Source organism: Saimiri boliviensis, chromosome 7 (genome assembly GCF_048565385.1).
Source record: "Saimiri boliviensis isolate mSaiBol1 chromosome 7, mSaiBol1.pri, whole genome shotgun sequence".
In the NCBI taxonomy this organism is placed as follows: Eukaryota; Metazoa; Chordata; class Mammalia; order Primates; family Cebidae; genus Saimiri; species Saimiri boliviensis.
The window spans coordinates 15,769,463-15,786,108 of NC_133455.1; the positions used below are offsets into that span (position 1 = coordinate 15,769,463).

Sequence of the window (16,646 nt, forward strand, 5' to 3'; positions counted from 1 at the left end):
GGCATTAAGGCCTCTGCTAACATAGAAATTCCATTTGCTTTGAGAAGGGAAGGGCTTTGAGGGTGCTGGAGAAAGGGGGTAAGACTGAACCTTCTAAGCTTACGTAGGTCTGGCAGGCAGTTTTAGCCTAGAGAGTTCCTGGGAGCACGACGGACAGACCAGCGGGACTTGGGATTTATGTTCCTCTTTGCCCACCATCAAATTCTGACTGTAGGATTTCACCCAGAAAAATTTAAAACCACGGGCCAGGCTGGGCATGGTGGTTCATGCCTATAATCCCAGCACTTTGGGAGGCTGAGGCAGGCAGATCACCTGAGGTCGGGAGTTCAAGACCAGCGTGGCCAACATGATGAAAACCCCCGTCTCTACTAAAAATACAAAAATTAGCCAGGCATGAGGGTACACACCTGTAGTCCTAGCTACTCAGGAAGCTGAGGCACAAGAATTGCTTGAGCCTGGGAGGCAGAGATTTCAGTGACTCAAGATTGCACCACTGCACTCCAGCCTAGGCATCAGAGTGAGACTGTCTCAAAACTACACACACACACACACACACACACACACGCACACGGGCCTGCAAAATCATCCTGGCTCTGTTGTCTGAGATTCAATTTCCCAAATGCCTCTCAGAAATAGAGCTGGCGGGAGACAGAGACCCTAGCACTCGGATATATTTGAATCCCAGTTCCAGCACAAAGGAAGCAGCCCTGTTACCACCTGTTAGACGTTTCCATAGGCACAGCCTTCAGAAATGCTTCCCAGGCTGAGCAAATTAATAGAAAACACAATGTTCTTCTTTCCATCCTGAAAGACAATCTCCTAACCTCGCCTCTACCTCCTCAAAGCCGATATACGTGGAGCTCCTGGAATCAGCTTCTCTCCTTCCCGTTGTAATCCACATTTACGGCTTAAGCATCCACGGGGACCTAGTATTGTTAATGACACAAAGAGGAACCCAGCCACAACCTGCAATCCTGAGTCAAGAAGGGATAGGTGGGGGTTGAGAAGCAGCTTTGCTTTGGCAAGGCAGCAAAGCAACTCCCAAGGACTGGGCAAAACGAAACAGACTGCGATTGAAGCAGGACAGATGCAAGGTAGACACGAGGAAGAACTTCCTGACACAGGAGACTATTAGTTCCCAGAGGAAATAGTGAGGTCTGACCCACTGGGAATCCCAGAAGGGATTCCCACCCTCTTCGATGCTCTTATTTATCTAGATTCAAAGAAAGTCAGCCCTAGAGGCATCTTCTTTTAAGTTTGTCTCAGAAGGCTGAGGCATTAATCTTTGTCTAGCAGTCATGTCTCTGGCCGACAGTCTGGGTCACTGTGGGTGAGGCCAGTGAGACCCAAGTCCCCGGTCGCAGAGTGCGTTGTGTATGTCACTTTGTGACCCTCATCTTTACCATCCCCCTGCAAATTGCATCTGGCCTGGGATTGTAGATAGAACAAATCAGTTCATCTGTCACCATTCACTCGCTAACCTGCCCTGTGCATAGTTCTGGGGTAAGAGCAAAGATGAACAAACACAGACCTCCCTGCCCTTGAGACCTTCACAGATGTGTGTAGTGAGAGACTCATACAAGGTTCAGTTAGTGCTGAAATAGAGAGGCACGCAAAATGATTTGGGAACGTAATTACCTCAGCAGGTAGGTACCAGGGAAGGTTACCCCCGGAGGTCACATCTGGTCTGGGTTTTGAAGATTAGGTAGGAGTCTACCTAAAAGAAAATGGAGGCCAGGTGTGGTGGCTCACACCTGTAATTCCAGCACTTTGGGAGGCTGAGGTGGGTAGATCACCTGAGGTCAGAAGTTTGAGACCAGCCTGACTAACAGGGAGAAACCCCATCTCTACTAAAAATATATAATTAGCCGGGTGTGGTAGTGCATTCCGGTAATCCCAGCTACTCCGGAGGCTGAGGCAGGAGAATCGCTTGAACCCAGGAGGTGGAGGTAGTGGTGAGCCACGATTTCGCCATTGCACTCCAGCCTGGGCAACAAGAGCATAACTCTGTCGAGAGAGAGAGAGAGAGAGAGAGAGAGAGAAAGAGAGAGAGAGAGAGCGCACACACAGAGAGAGAGAGGGGAGAGAGGGAGGGAGGGAGGGAAGGAAAGAAGGAAAGGAAGGAAGGAAATGGGAAACCGCATTATAAGGGAACGGTTGTGGCTGGTATGTTGCTTTTTATTTTTCTTTCTGAGGATCATTATTAGTTCTCTGAGGTTGTCTTCGGTGCTAACACCACCTGAGACACATGTTGAGTTATGACATCATCCTAGAGGCTCTTATCATAATAATCATCTTAAGTGAAAAGCTACCCTAGATAAATAATGTGACCTGCTGTTGGACCATTCTCCCTGCACAAACGCAGGATTCGACTGAAGCCCTTCTCGGCTTCCTTCTTATTAAGCATCTGTTTCCCTTGCCTGTCTAGTTTGCTTTCCTAAAAGACAAGGGGTAGAACCGTGCCCTGTTTAGGGATGGAACATCTATTTTCAGATACGAATTAAGCATCAGTCAAATCCTTAGTGGGTACAAGTGGGTGCAGGGCGGGACCTGGGAAGCAGTGTTTCCGTTTGGGGGTCTCTCCTCTTTTCCATTCTTCCCACGGCCCTTCCCCCTCCCTTCAGCCTCTGGCTGGTACAGGCGATCACATAGGTAGATGATCGTTATATGGAAATCCCACTCCCCAAGCTCAGCCACCTGAGGATCATGTCATTTTCTCACTCCTGGGGACACAGAGCTTGCTAGCTGCTTTCAAAATGTCAAATCTGTTGAGAAAATTTTCCCTATTTCCAGGTAAGTGGCAGCATCCCCCCAGCTTCTCTAGAAAGCTCTAAATTATGAGAAAGGTGGGGGACAGGCTTGTGGGCCATTTCTTTCCCAGGCTTTAGAGGGTCCAAGTTCGCCGGGATGACACTAACTGGCCAGCTACTGCTGGCCCTGCCGAAAACCAAAAGGGAGTAGCCAGGCCCAGCCGGCCTGGGTCTGAATGAAGGCAAACGAGTAAAATGCCTCCCAGTGACAACTCAGCATGCTCACCGGGAAGTCTTCTAAGTCAGCCCAGACTCATTGCCCAGTAATGATGTCAGGATAAAAATAACAGTAACAGTGGCCCAGCATGGTGGCTCATGCTGTAATCCCGACACCAGGAGGCCAATGGGGGTAGATCACTTGAGATCAGGAGTTCTAGACCAGCCTGGCCAACATGGTGAAACCCTGTCTCTACTAAAAATACAAAAATTAGCCAGGTACGGTGGCATGTGCCTGTAGTCCCAGTTACTCAGGAGGCTGAGGCGGGAGAATTGCTTGAACCTGGGAGGCGGAGGTTGCATTGAGCTGAGATCGCACCCCTGCACTCCAGCCTGGGCATCTAAGTGAGACTCTATCTCAAAAAAATTAAAAAAAAAAATAGTGACAGTGATAACCCTTAGACTCAAGAGCCCAGAGCATTGAGGCCAGGAGTCCAGCACCTTGCTAGTGACCTTGGTCAGATGACTAATCATTAATAGCAGCTGTGCTGAGCCCCTCTTCCCTAATAGGGGCTAATAGGCTCATCAAGTTGTGCGGAGGATGAAATGAGATAACATGAAATAATGATGTCAGCCATAACGGGTCCTAATATATTTATTGAGATATGTCAATGTCAGGTACTATGCTAAGCACGTCTGCAGTCTCATTGAACCACCGCCCCCCTCACCAGCTCAACCCAATGAAATATCATGATTGTCTCCATGTTACAGATGAGGAAACTGAGAATCACAGAGGGTTCTGTGGCTCAACAAAGGTTACATAACCAGTAGTGATGGAGATGGATTAGAACCCAGGCCGTGGAGCCCTGAGCCCACTCTACAGGGCCTGGCACAGAATAAATGCTCAACAAATGTTGGAGTCATTTACATTGTTGTTATTTGGCTAAATAATATATTGCTATGTGAGGCAGATAGGATGAGAAGCACTGTGCCCATTTTACGGATGAGACCCTTGTGGCCCACAGGTGACCCAGAGCCCAAAGTGACATTGAGTCATGACAAGGCTGCATCTCTTTCCCTTTATGAGCACGTCATCATCTTTTTCAGTCAGTGAAATCAATGGGACAGATGTGATGTATGCCTCCTGGGGGCTGGGCTTTGGAAGCCCACATAGAGAAGAGCAGGAAGGCCTTGAGTGGAACCAGGGGAACTCCGAGAGCCTGGATTCCAAGCCCAGCTCTGTTGCCTGTTCTTCATTAATTTGGGGATAGCCACGTCACCTCTCACAGCCTCTATTTTCTCGTCTGAAGAATGGGTTACCATGAGGATTCAATTAACCCCGTGGATGTGCAGTGGCCTAGCCCAGGTAAGGCACAAAATAGGCATTTACTGAATGTTCCTCGAAATGAAGGCCAGGTGTGGTGGCTCATGCCTATAATTCCAGCATTTTGGGAGGCTGAGGCAGGTGGATCGTTTGAGGTCGGGAGTTTGAGACCAGCCTGGCCAACATGGTGAAACCCCATTTCTACTAAAACTACAAAAAAAGGTAGCCAAGCGTGGTGATACATGCTTTAAATCCCAGCTATTTGGGAGACTGAGGCATGAGGATAACTTGAATGCAGGAGGCAGAGGTTGCAGTGAGCAGAGATTGTACCACTACTCTCCAGCCTTGGTGACAGAGTGAGACTCCATCTCAAAAAAAAAAAAAAAAAGAAATGAAATTGAATATGATTATTGCCCTCAAGCAGTTCACAGCTGAGCCATCCTCTCTTTTCATTTACTATGTACCTCAACTTCTGAAAACTTCCACTTTAAGACAAACTACAGATGGGGATACACACAGCAGTCATCATGTTGTGATATTTGGGGTTTCATAGACTCATGCACAGATGTTATCCACAGAGACCCCTTGGCTGGCTTCAACAGAGTCCAGGGGCTCCCTTGAGGCTGACATCTCAGGGTACCTGTTGGTGACTCCCTTTCCTAAGTCTCTCTTGAAGCATTTGAGAAACCTCTTGCAGTTTGAGATTAATTTCCCTCTGTAGGAGGATGCCCCAAATCCCTAGTTCTAAGCTGTGGTCCAACTCATTTCTGCCCTGCTTCAATCAGGTCACATATCCCTTGCCTTGGTCTAGACACCTAAGTTGGATTCTCCCAAAAGCATCTTCAGTGCCCCACTTCCTAGGGTCATCCAACATTCCCAGGGTGCCCTCCAACCAGCAGACCCCTCACCAAGATGCTTTCTAGGAACAAATACTGAACAGAGTCTCTCTCCAACCCAGAGGTGTCTTCCTTCCTTCCACCCAAGCCATCACCTGGTAAGTGACTCCCAGGTCTTTAGAGGTTACTGAGCCAAGAGGCCAGCAACCAAGTTTGCTGCCCTGGGTGGTCAGAGCCAGGGTGGAGCCAGGAAGTAGTGGTGAATTGACTGGTGTTTGGGTTCAGCCCTGCTGGAATTTCCACATATTTTGCTAACTATTTATTTGAAGAGTATATTCAATGCAGGCGGTCCCAACTGTTGTCTGGGTCTGACAATGACACTATGGTTCAGAATCAGTGACACCACTCCACATGCTCCTTCATTGCATCGCCCCAAAAAGGGCAAGTTGGGTCAAAGTCATTGTTCTTCCTCTCTGCAAATTGTTATCAGTTGCCAAAGCCAACCCCCACCAAACAGAGGCTCTTGGAGATCAAAAGCCCTGACCTGCTTTCGTTTCCTCGAGTTCCCAGAATTTTCTCAGCTAAAAGGGCCAAAACATAAACAAAACTTGTTGTGCATTTTCAATATTTGCATTTAGCAAGTTAAGGCTTTCAAAAAACATACACAGTACAATGCAATATCATAGAACAAGCCACGAGATAATTATAGGATTGATGTTAAGATTAATTCCTAGTGTATATATACATTCTGTTATGGTAATGGGACCAAGTTGAATGTTGTCCAGTCATATCTATGATATCACTGCAATTTGGAGAAAGCATAAAAAATTCAGCTTTGATGCCCCTTTGTGCTCCAGAGGTCCCCACTATCACCCTGAATCCTTAAATGGGATGAGTCTGACTCCCAAGCACCCCCTTTCTTAATCACCCTTTACAGACTGTTGAATTGTGGAAGAGAGAGAGAGAGAGGCAGAGTAAGCAATGTCAAGTTTCTATGGAATTATAAGGAATGAATCACTTTAGACACTAAAGGGTATTATATTCCAAAGTACAAAATACACTTGGTTAAGTTCTATATGTGGCCATTTTTTAATTCTACAGATAAATGGGTACCTTCTAGTTTTGTGAGTCTGTGAGCCTGGACCCTGGGCTGCCCTAGCTCATAATCGGGTTACACTTGCTGCCCAGGAGAGGTGGTACCCACAGATGAGTGCAGTGCCGCTCAGGGCTGCAGCAAAGGGCACAGTGTGTGGCATCTGGCCCCTGGTGTGAATGGCCCCCTGCCCAGCTCAGCCCCAGCGTGCTGCCCTCATTTCAAGATAAGCCAAACAGGGCAGGTTGCTGCAGGCCTCTAATAAAGAAGCTGTCACTTGTGCCAATAGCATAAGAATAAAGAGCAACTTGCTTTGTAAAAGTTTAGGCCTTAGCTCCTAGATTACTTTACTAGAGCTGCCATAATGAAACAGCACCAGCTGGGTGGCTTAAACAGCAGAAGGTATTGTCTTCCATTTCTGGAGGCCAGAAGTACAAAATCAGGGTGTTGGCAGTGCCGCTTTCTTCCAAGGGCCAGGAGGGAGAAGCTGACCCAGTCCCCCTCCTTGGCTTGTAGGTGGCTGTCTTCATGTTCACATGTGAGCATGTCTTCAGATTTCTCTTTTCTCTAAGGACACCAGCCCTATTGGATCAGGACCCACCCTGATGACTTCATTTTTAACTTGATTGTCTCTGTAAAGGCCCTAACTCCAAAGAAGGTCACGTTCTGAGGCAGTGTGGTTTAGGACATCAACGTATGAATTTGGGGGGTGGGGGAAACACGGTTCAGCTCAAAATACAGGGGTCCCCAAACCCCAGGCCACAGACCAGTATTGGCCCGTTAGGAGCTGGGCCGCACAGCAGGAGGTGAGCGGTGGGCGAGCAAGTGAAGCTTCATCTGTATTTACAGCCACTCCCCATTGCTCACATTACCGCCCGAGCTCTGCCTCCTGTCACATCAGCGGCAGCATTAGATTCTCCCAGGAGCTGGAACCCTATTACAAACCACACATGTGAGGGTTCTAGGTTGTATGCGCCTTATGAGAATCTAATGTCTGATGATCTGTCACTGTCTCCCATCACCCCTAGATGTGATCATCTCGTTGCAGAAAACAAGCTCAGGGTTCCCACTGATTCTACATTCTGGTGAGCTGTATAATGATTTCATTATATATGATTAATAATGAAAATGGTGTGCACAATCAATGTAATGCCCTTGAATCATCCTGAAACCGTCCCCCACCCCCACCAGTCCATGGAAAAATTGTCTTCCACAAAACCAGTCCCTGGTGCCAAAAAGGTTGAGGACGGCTGCCATCATAGTTCCTAAGATGCTGTATGTCTTGGAGGTGTCTGCCTCCCTTGGTGTAGCTCTCAGTCCTGGTTTTACTAGGAGGCTCATGACAGTGACAGTCACTACTGGGGAAGGGCAGGTGCCTGGCCTCTGTTTCTAGGTGTTCTGAGTTCTGGTGCTGAAGTTCTGTCTTCCTGCCTAAACCATCTCTGTCTGTCCACTGCCCAGCACACCTGCTTCCTACATCCTAGCACCTGCTAAAAAGCCCACCATCCAGCCGGGCGTGGTGGCTCATGCTTGTAATCCCAGCACTTTGGGAGGCTGAAGCAGGCAGATCACCTGAAGTTGGGAGTTTGAGACCAGGCCTGGCCAACATGCAGAAACCCCATCTCTACCAAAAATACAAAATTCGCCGGGCATGGTGGCAGGTGCCAGCTACTCAGGAGGCTGAGGTAGGAGAATCGCTTGAACCCAGGAGATGGAGATTGCAGTGAGCTGAGATCACACCATTGCACTCCAGCCTGGGCAACAAGAGTGAAACTCCATCTCAAAAAAAACACAAAAAAGACCACCATCCTTCCACTCACCCAGACTAAAAGCCCCCAATCCATGTTGACTTAATCCTTTTCCCATCACGCTCTCCTGCCCAGAGGCTCTCAGTTCCACTTCCGGAGACCCCAACCTCCAGCTCTCTGCTTCCGGTCCTGCTGCCCCTGCAGCTGCCTTTCCCGCCCCATGGCTGCTCCCGGAGCGACCTCATTGCACCTTCCTCCTCATGCGTCTCTCTGCCTTGGCCCTTCCCCTCCTGCAATCCTTGTAATCATGTATTTGCTAAAACCCATTTGTGACAAGATCACTCACTCAGGCAGGCAGCTTTGGGGCTCTTTACTAAATCAAGGCCAAAGTCTTTAGCGTTTGAGGAACTCTACAGTGTTAAAAGTTTTTAGACCTTGTGTTAGTCTTCTCAGGTTATTATCACTAAGGACCATCGCCTGGGTGGCTTAGACAGCAGAAATCTACTGCTCACAGTTCTGGGGGCCAGAAGTCCGAGATCACGGCATCAGCATGGTCAGGTTCTGGTGAGGGCTCTCTTGTCAGCTTACAGACAGCTGCCTTCTCTCTGTGTCCTCACATGGCAGACAGAGAGAAAAAACTCTCTCTTCCTTTTCATATAAGGCCACCAATCCTATAAGATTAGGGCCCCACCCTTATGACCTTGTTTAACCTTCATTATCTCCTAAAAGTTCTATCTTCTGACAAAATCACATGGGGGTGGGGGGTGGGGGTTAGAGCTTTGTATTAGGGTTCTCTAGAGGGACAGAATTAATAGGATAGATGTATATATGAAGGGGAGTTTATTAAGGAGTATTAACTTGCATGATCACAAGGTGAGATCCCACAATAGGCCATTGGCAAGCTGAGGAGCAAGCCTGAGTCCCAAAGCTAAAGAACTTGGAGTCCAATGTTCGAGGGCAGGAAGCATCCAGCATGGGACAAAGATGTAGGCTCAGAGGCTGAGCCAGTCTGGTCTTTTTACATTCTTCTGGTGCTTTTATTCTGGCTGTGCTGGCAGCTAATTAGATGGTACCCACCTAGGTTGGGGGTGGGTCTGCCTATCCCAGTCCACCGACTCAAATGTTCATGTCCTTTGGCAGCAGCCTCACACACACAACCAGGGACAATACTTTGCAACCTTCAATTTAATCAAGTTGACATTCAATATTAACCATCACAGGCTTCAACATAAATTTGGAGGAAGGACAGGATGTAGTTTCACTCAGATCTCAAATGTTTATTGAACACGTACCGTGTGGTGAGCACTGTTCCAGGGATAGAACAAACTGAACAGTAGGTAGGCAGAAAACAAATATTATCTAAATGCCTAGATAGGTATATGTAAGTCTATATCTATAAGATATAGAAATGTAGATAGGCACAACATGTCCACGTACACATGCTCATGATGACTGCAGGTAGTAATAAGTACTATGGGGAAAGCAAAGCATGATAAGGATGATTGGGGGCAGAGAATGACAAGGAGGTGACGCTGCTTTAAAGAATGATCACAGCTGACGTGGTGGCTCACACCTGTAATCCCAGCACTTTGGGAGGCTGAGGTGAGCAGATCACCTGAGGTCAGGAGTTCAAGACCAGCCTGGCCAACATGGTGAAACTTCATCTCTACTAAAAAAATAAAAAAATAAATTAAATTAAATAATTAGCCAGTCATGGTGGTGCATGCTTGTAATCCCAGCTACTCTGGAGGCTGAGGCAGGAGAATTGCTTGAACCCAGGAGGTGGAGGTTGCAGTGAGCCGAGATTGCACCACTGCACTCCAGCCTGGGCGACAGAGTAAGACTCCGTCTCAAAAAAAAAAAAAAAAAAAAAAAAGGATCAGGAAAGATCTCTAACATGACAGCATTTGAGCACTCAGTGGTTGGGGTCAGCCACTGGAATCCAACCCTTTAGGAGTCCACAAACCTTTCCTCTAAAGGACAAGATAAATATTTTTGGCTTTGTGGGCCGCATGGCCTTGGACCCCGTCACAACCACTAGCCAGCTCTGACACTGTCATGTCAAAGCTGCCACATGCTATGTGGATGCAAATGAGCCCCAATGAAACTTTATTTATGGACACAAAATTTGAACATCATATAACTTCCATGTGTCGTAAAATATTCTCCTTCTGATTTTTGTATTCAATAATCCAAAAATGGAAAAAATTCTTCTTAGCTTAGGGACTATACAAGAACAGGCAGTGAGCCATGCAGTCTGCAGGTCTCTGCTTTAGAAGAAGCAGCTGTAAGATGCTTTTCCCAGTTGCGGGATGAGAGTCAGTCAACGGCTGCTGAGTCCTAGAATACTAGTCCCCAGAAGACAGTAGGTGCTCAGTATGCACTTGTTGAAGGAAGGAAAGAAGGCAGAAAAGGAGAGAGGGGGAAGGAGTCAGCGCTTCGGCAGTCCTTGGAAGTGGCGTTCTCAGCTCCAGAGCCCAGCCTGACATGACCTCACCTTCCTGCCTCCTTTTGAGCCTGGCTGCAGGGCCATTTCCTTTCATTTCTTCAGGCCCTCTGCCAGCTTCCTAGGCAAAGAGGTGTTGACAAGGCTATGAAAATGCCCGTGAGCTCATGGCCTCCTTTGCAAACTTAGGGGAGGTGGCCCAGAAGCCCACGGAGAGTGAACCAATGTCTCCTCCCACCTAAAAGCTTCCATTGTCCCCACCGCAGACATAAAACCAGAAAAGCATATATGTAGCCCCAGCCCAAAGCCCACTTGTGCCCTGTGCCCAACATAATAACTCATAAGTGCTGCTGATCTGCATTTTGGCCAGAGGAACCTTGGGTCCCACTCAGAAAAGTCGTCTGCACGCTGCATGCAGGGACCCTGAGTGCTCCGTTCATCTCCCACGTTCTCTCCTCCTGAGTCATCTAATATTGCGGCTGGCTAATTAAAACACCAAAGCCCCAAGTACAACAGCCCTGCCAGTAGCCTCCTAATGCCTGGTTTCAAGTGTGCAATCCCATGAAACCCAGGGTGGGGGGTGGTACGGCTTGCACTCGGACAGCCAATGACTCGACTCTTAATGACCATCCCTCGAACATCTGGGACCTCCACAGATGGCCTCTTTTATTAGTCCTGTTCTCTCACTCCTCCCACTCCCTGGGGACGAAGACTCCGCTGCTGCCCACAGGCCACACCCTGCTCCTCCTCCTCATGCCTGGCCCCCCCACCCTCTGAGTCCTGGGCCCAGATCCAATGTCATCACCACATCTGTCATCCCCGCCCTGGGATTCCAGATGCGCCTCGGCCTCTATGGCGTCCACATGGGTGGTTGAGAGGGTTTCTGAACTGACTGAATGAGACCTGGTGTGTAGGGAGAATGGCTGGTGTGTCTTCATGTGGGCAAGGTGGGATTTTTTTTCTCAATGGTACAGGTTGTTGGCACGATCAGAGGTATGTGTTTCATACAAAGCTCTGCCCAGCTGTGACTTCCATCACCTCCAAGACTCATCTTGGAAGAGACAGGAGGGGAGACAGGACCCTAAAGAAGTATTTATTGTTAACCGTGAAGTGGGTTATTTGTATGTAATTTCCTAGGGAAACATGAGCGCAATAACTTAGACAGGCTAGAAAGTATAAATGAGGAACAAAGGGAAGAATTCATCCAAACCTTTATCATGCTCCCAGTGTGGTAGTATAGTAATAATACTTGCAGAAGTACCAATACTACAAGTAGTACTAATACTTCTAATACTATAAGTTGGGCTAGTAGTCACATAATAATAACATTTATAATAGTAAGTAATGGCTAACATTTAGGGGGTGACAATCATCCGAGTGAGAGATGACTTGGTCAGGGTGCTGGCCAGTGGAGGGGCAGAGGATGGATTCTAGAGGTAGTTAGAAAGCTAAAATGGGTGGGAGTCAGTAATGGATTGGGTGTAGAAGATAGAGAAGAGGCTGGTGACTAAGAGAGCTCCCACCTGTGGCTTGTTCAGCACAGATGGTTGGTAGCACCCAGCACTGAGATGGAACCATGGGGAGGACCAGATCTGGCTGGAGTGGGGAGATGTGGAAGATTATGAATCCTAGCACCTTCCACATGCTCTCTGTGCTGCTACAGTCCGCACTTTTCTGGAGCAATCTGTTTTTTGTTTTTTGTTTTTTTTTTTTTTTTAATAGAATCTTGTGGTTCAGTGGCGCAGTCTTGGCTCACTGCAACCTCCGTCTCCTGGGTTCAAGGGATTCTTCTGCCTCAGCCTCCTGGGTAGCTGGGACTACATATGTGCACCACCATGCCCACCTAATTTTTTGTATTTTTAGTAGAGATGGAGTTTCACAGTGTCAGCCAGGATGGTCCCAATCTCCTGACCTTATGACCCGCCCACCTCAGCCTCCCAAAGTGCTGGGATTACAGGCGCGAGCCACCGCTGGAATGATCTTTAACAGTGGCGTGCTCGTCCCCTACCCCCTGTTCCCCGGGCTTCAACATGGCAGCATGAATGCTTTAACACAGAACTCTTATTCCACTGGCTGCAAAGGTGGCCAGGATAGGTCTCTTACCTCAGGCCCTTTGCAGGATCCGTTCTCTCTGCCTGTAAACCCTTGCTTCCTCTTCTTTCCCTGGCTAGCTTCTTTTCCTGCTCGTCTTCTGGTCTTGACTTAGAGGTTAGATGTCTCTTCTATGTGCTCCCACTCCCCTGTGCTGCCAAAGTCCCATTTAATGGCATTCAGTGTGCTAAATGGATTGCAATGGCTCATTCAGTTGTCATCACCCCCCACAGGACTGTGACTTCAGGGAGCAGAAATCACATCCATCTAGTTTGTCACTATAGTCTTGGTCTCTGCTGCCTTGCCTGACACATAGGAACTACTCAATAAACATGTTTTGAATGAATGAATGATACTTAATGGTCAGGAGGCAGAATAGTCACGCTGTTTAGGGCATGCTTTGGGAACCAGACTGCCTAGGTTGGACCCCTTTCTCCAGCTTACTAGCTCTACCATCTTGGACAACTTAGTTAACCTTTCTGTGCCTCAGTTTCCTAATCTGTAAAATGGGGATAATCAGGTTGTTGCTGGGCACATAGTAAATGCTCATTTAATGTTAGTTTTCAGTATTAGTCCTTCATAATTTTCTGTGACTTCTATCTTGAACTTAGCCCATTTGATCATAATTCACAGCTACCCTCACCAGCCTGAGCTCCTCGAAGCCAAGAGAAGGGTGCCCTGCTCCTTTCTGATTTTATCTCCTTACCCTCGCCCTCATGCATACACCCCAGCCACACTCAAACTCCTTGCTGGTCCTTTGGACTTAACAAGCTCATTCCCACATCAGTGCCTTTAAAGCACTTGTACTTCTCCCCTTAACTTAGTTCCAATCACCTCCCCATTTTCTTTTTTTATCATCGCCTGGAATTATACCAATCCTATGTTAGTTTACTTACTGTTTATCTCTGCTTCTACCACATACCACTCCAGAAGGCAAGGTTCTTGTCTGTCTTCCTCACTGCTGAATCCCCAGTGCCTATTTATTGAGCATGTTTTATAATAGGTGCTCAATAAATACTGAGCACTCCCCACAGGACTGTGACTTCAGGGGAGCAGAGATCACATCCATCTAATTTGTCACTGTAGGCTTGGTCTCTGCTGCCTTGCCTGGCACATAGGAACTACTCAAGAAACGTGTTGAATGAAAGAACGATTCCTAATGGCCAGGAGGCAGAATAGTCAAGCTGTTAAGGGCATGGTTTGAACTTAACATAAATAATAATACATACTGAGCACCTATCATAATACATGCTCAATAAATAGGCACTTAAAATCCCACAATAAATAGGGGATTCAGCAGTGAAGTTGAATGTATGAATGCCCTGCCTCAAGGTTACTGTGCACTGATGGACTCTGCATGAGTGTTACTTAACATCGGCTCATCTTCTCCCTGCCCTTGCTCGGCTTTCACATCAGAGTGTGCCTGCTGACTCTCCCTTAGAGTTACTAAGTGATCAATGCTTGCCTGATACATGTGTGTGCCTGTGCCTAGGCGGGTAAACAATAACCCAGGAGCATCCAAGAGAGATGTGATCCTAGGCCAGATGTGGTGGCTCACACCTACAATCCCAGCATTTTGGGAGGTTGAGGCAGGAGGATCACTTAGTCTAGGAGTTCAAGACCAGCCTGGGCAACCTAGTGAGACCCCTGTCTCTACAAAAAAAATATAAAGAATTGGCTAGGCATGGTGGTGCATACCTGTAGTCCCAGCTTCTTGGGAGGGTGAGATGGAAGCCTAGGAGGTCGAGGCTTCAATTGGCTATCATTGTACTGCACTCCAGCCTGTGTGACAGATCAAGACCCTGTCTCAAAAAAAAAAAGAAAACAGGCAGACATAATCCTTATCAATGGGGTCTAAAATGAATGGGCCAACACTGGTCAGCCTGAGACTTATCCCCTATGCTTACTGGTCAAATTTTTTGCAGGGTGAAGACATATGGGGGACTAAGGTGTTCAAGACAGAGGGGACAGTAAGTGCAAAGACCCTGAGGCAGGAACAAGCCTGGAAGTTTTAAAAGGCAGAAACCTGGCTGGACACAGTGCCTCACGCCTGTAATCTCAGCACTTTTGGAGGCCAAGGTGGACAGATCATGAGGTCAGGAGTTTGAGACCTGGCTAACATGGTGAAACCCCATCTCTACTAAAAATACAAAAATTAGCCAGATGTAGTGGTGAGCATCTGTAATCCCAGCTACTCCGGAGGCTGAGGCAGGAGAATTCCTTGAGCCCAGGAGGCAGAGGTTGCAGTGAGCCAAGATTGCGCCACTGCAGTCCAGCCTGAGCGGACAGAGCAAGACTCCCATCTCAAAAAAAATAAAAAATAAAAAATAAAATAATAAAAGACAGAAACCCAAAATGTGGGAACAATATTCTTTGCTTCAAACTTTTTCATTTTCTTATTATTTGTCTGAGATGGAGTCTCATTATTGCCCAGGCTGGGGTGCAGTGGCACAATCTCGGCTCACTACAGCCTCTGCCTCACAGGTTCAAGCGATTCTCCTGCCTCAGCCTCCCGAGTAGCTGAGATTACAGGCATGCGCTACCATGCCTGGTTAAATTTTGTGTGTTTTTTAATAGAGCCGGAGTTTGACCATGTTGGCAAGGCTGATCTCGAACTTCTGACCTCAAGTGATCCTCCCGCCTCAGCCTCCCAAAGTGCTGGGATTACAGGTGTGAACCACTGTGCCTGGCCCAAAATCTTGCCATTTAAATCTTTCTGTTTTCTCAGTACTTACCAGAAATGGTGAGTTTGGGCTGTCACAGAAAGGCTTAGAAATCCAAGTAAATCAACCCAGGTTTGACTACTTGGGGCTGGGGGCTATTATCATTCAAAGAGGCTGATGGTGTCCTTTCAGTCATGTATTCATTCAACAAACATTCACCGAGTCCTTCCTCACTGTGTCAGACCCTATGCTGGAAACCAGGGACCACCTTTGAGTTCCTCACCCCTCTCCCTAGAGCAGGAACCAAGAGGCTCTTCCATGTAGGGGAAATCAGGTTCCAGGGAACCTTGTACATGTCAACCAGGGAGGGCTGGATCTTACTCTGGATCCAGACAGTGGTGACTCAAGACAGATCCCAGGAAGAACAATGGCTCTCCCAGCCCCCGTGGAGACAATGTTAGTCCACCCAAGACCCTGCCTCATCTTCACCTTCATTCTCTCCTCCAGCCTCCTGCCTCGGGAAAACAGTCCCCCCCAAAGAATGGCAGCCCCTCCAAGTGTCCACGCTTCCTCAAGGTCAAGAACTGGGAGACTGACGTGGTTCTCACTGACACCCTCCACCTTAAGAGCACACTGGTAAGTATCCCAGCAGAGTGTAGGCAGCAGGGTGGCAGCTTCATCACTAACCACATTTGGAGTCGGATAATTATTTGTTGTGGGGGCTGTCCTCTGTTGTAGGATGTTGAGCATCACCCCTGACCCATATCCCCTAGATATTAGTGCACCCCCTTCCAGGCTGTGACAACCAAAAATGTCTCGGACAGAGCAGGAGCACCATCGTCTTGGGCAAACACTGCCATTTTAAGTTCCAGCTCCCTTTCTAATCACATGCATTTCAAGGAAATAACTTCTCTTCTAACAACCAGCAGCCAGAGAAAGCAGACAGTAAAACACAGATAAGACAGCTGGGGCACAGAGGAAGGTGGGAGGAAAGTCTATTGGGTAACCACTAAATTTCACACTCATACAATGGACCCCAGTAAAACAGTGGGCCTTAATAAGCACATTCCTTTTCCTTCGGGTGCACTAAAATAGGGGAGCTAAAAGCAGACTTGGGGGGTATGCCTGCAGCTGCAGGAAAATGTATGGGAACAGACACAAAAATACTCCCTCCCAGATAAGCAAGACAAAGAGACACAGAAACACTCTAAGCCTGTGATAAGCTCTACCACCCTAAATCCTTAAATACTCTTAGTCTGGAAAAAAGAGTGTTCCTCATTAGGACAGATAACTAATGCCTGTGGGGCTTAAAACCTAGATGATGGGTTGATAGGTGCGGCAAACCACCATGGCACATGTGTACCTGTGTAACAAACCTGTATGTTCTGCACATGTATCCCAGAACTTAAAGAAAAAAAAAGTGCTCCTAACCTAACTTAGCCAGAAGCCCCTCTCAGGTTTATTCTTTAAAATAAACCT

General features: G+C 47.6%; 1 protein-coding gene across 3 annotated transcripts in view; it reads left to right on the forward strand.

Annotated features, from left to right (window-relative positions):
* Nucleotides 1–16,646, forward strand: part of NOS1 (nitric oxide synthase 1) — a 224,970-nt gene that overhangs the window by 135,450 nt on the left and 72,874 nt on the right. For all 3 annotated transcript variants that reach the window (XM_074402183.1, XM_074402185.1, XM_074402184.1), the window contains exon 4: nucleotides 15,675–15,803. In XM_074402183.1, the coding sequence (XP_074258284.1) occupies nucleotides 15,675–15,803 (129 nt within the window). The remainder of the gene's footprint in view (nucleotides 1–15,674; nucleotides 15,804–16,646) is intronic.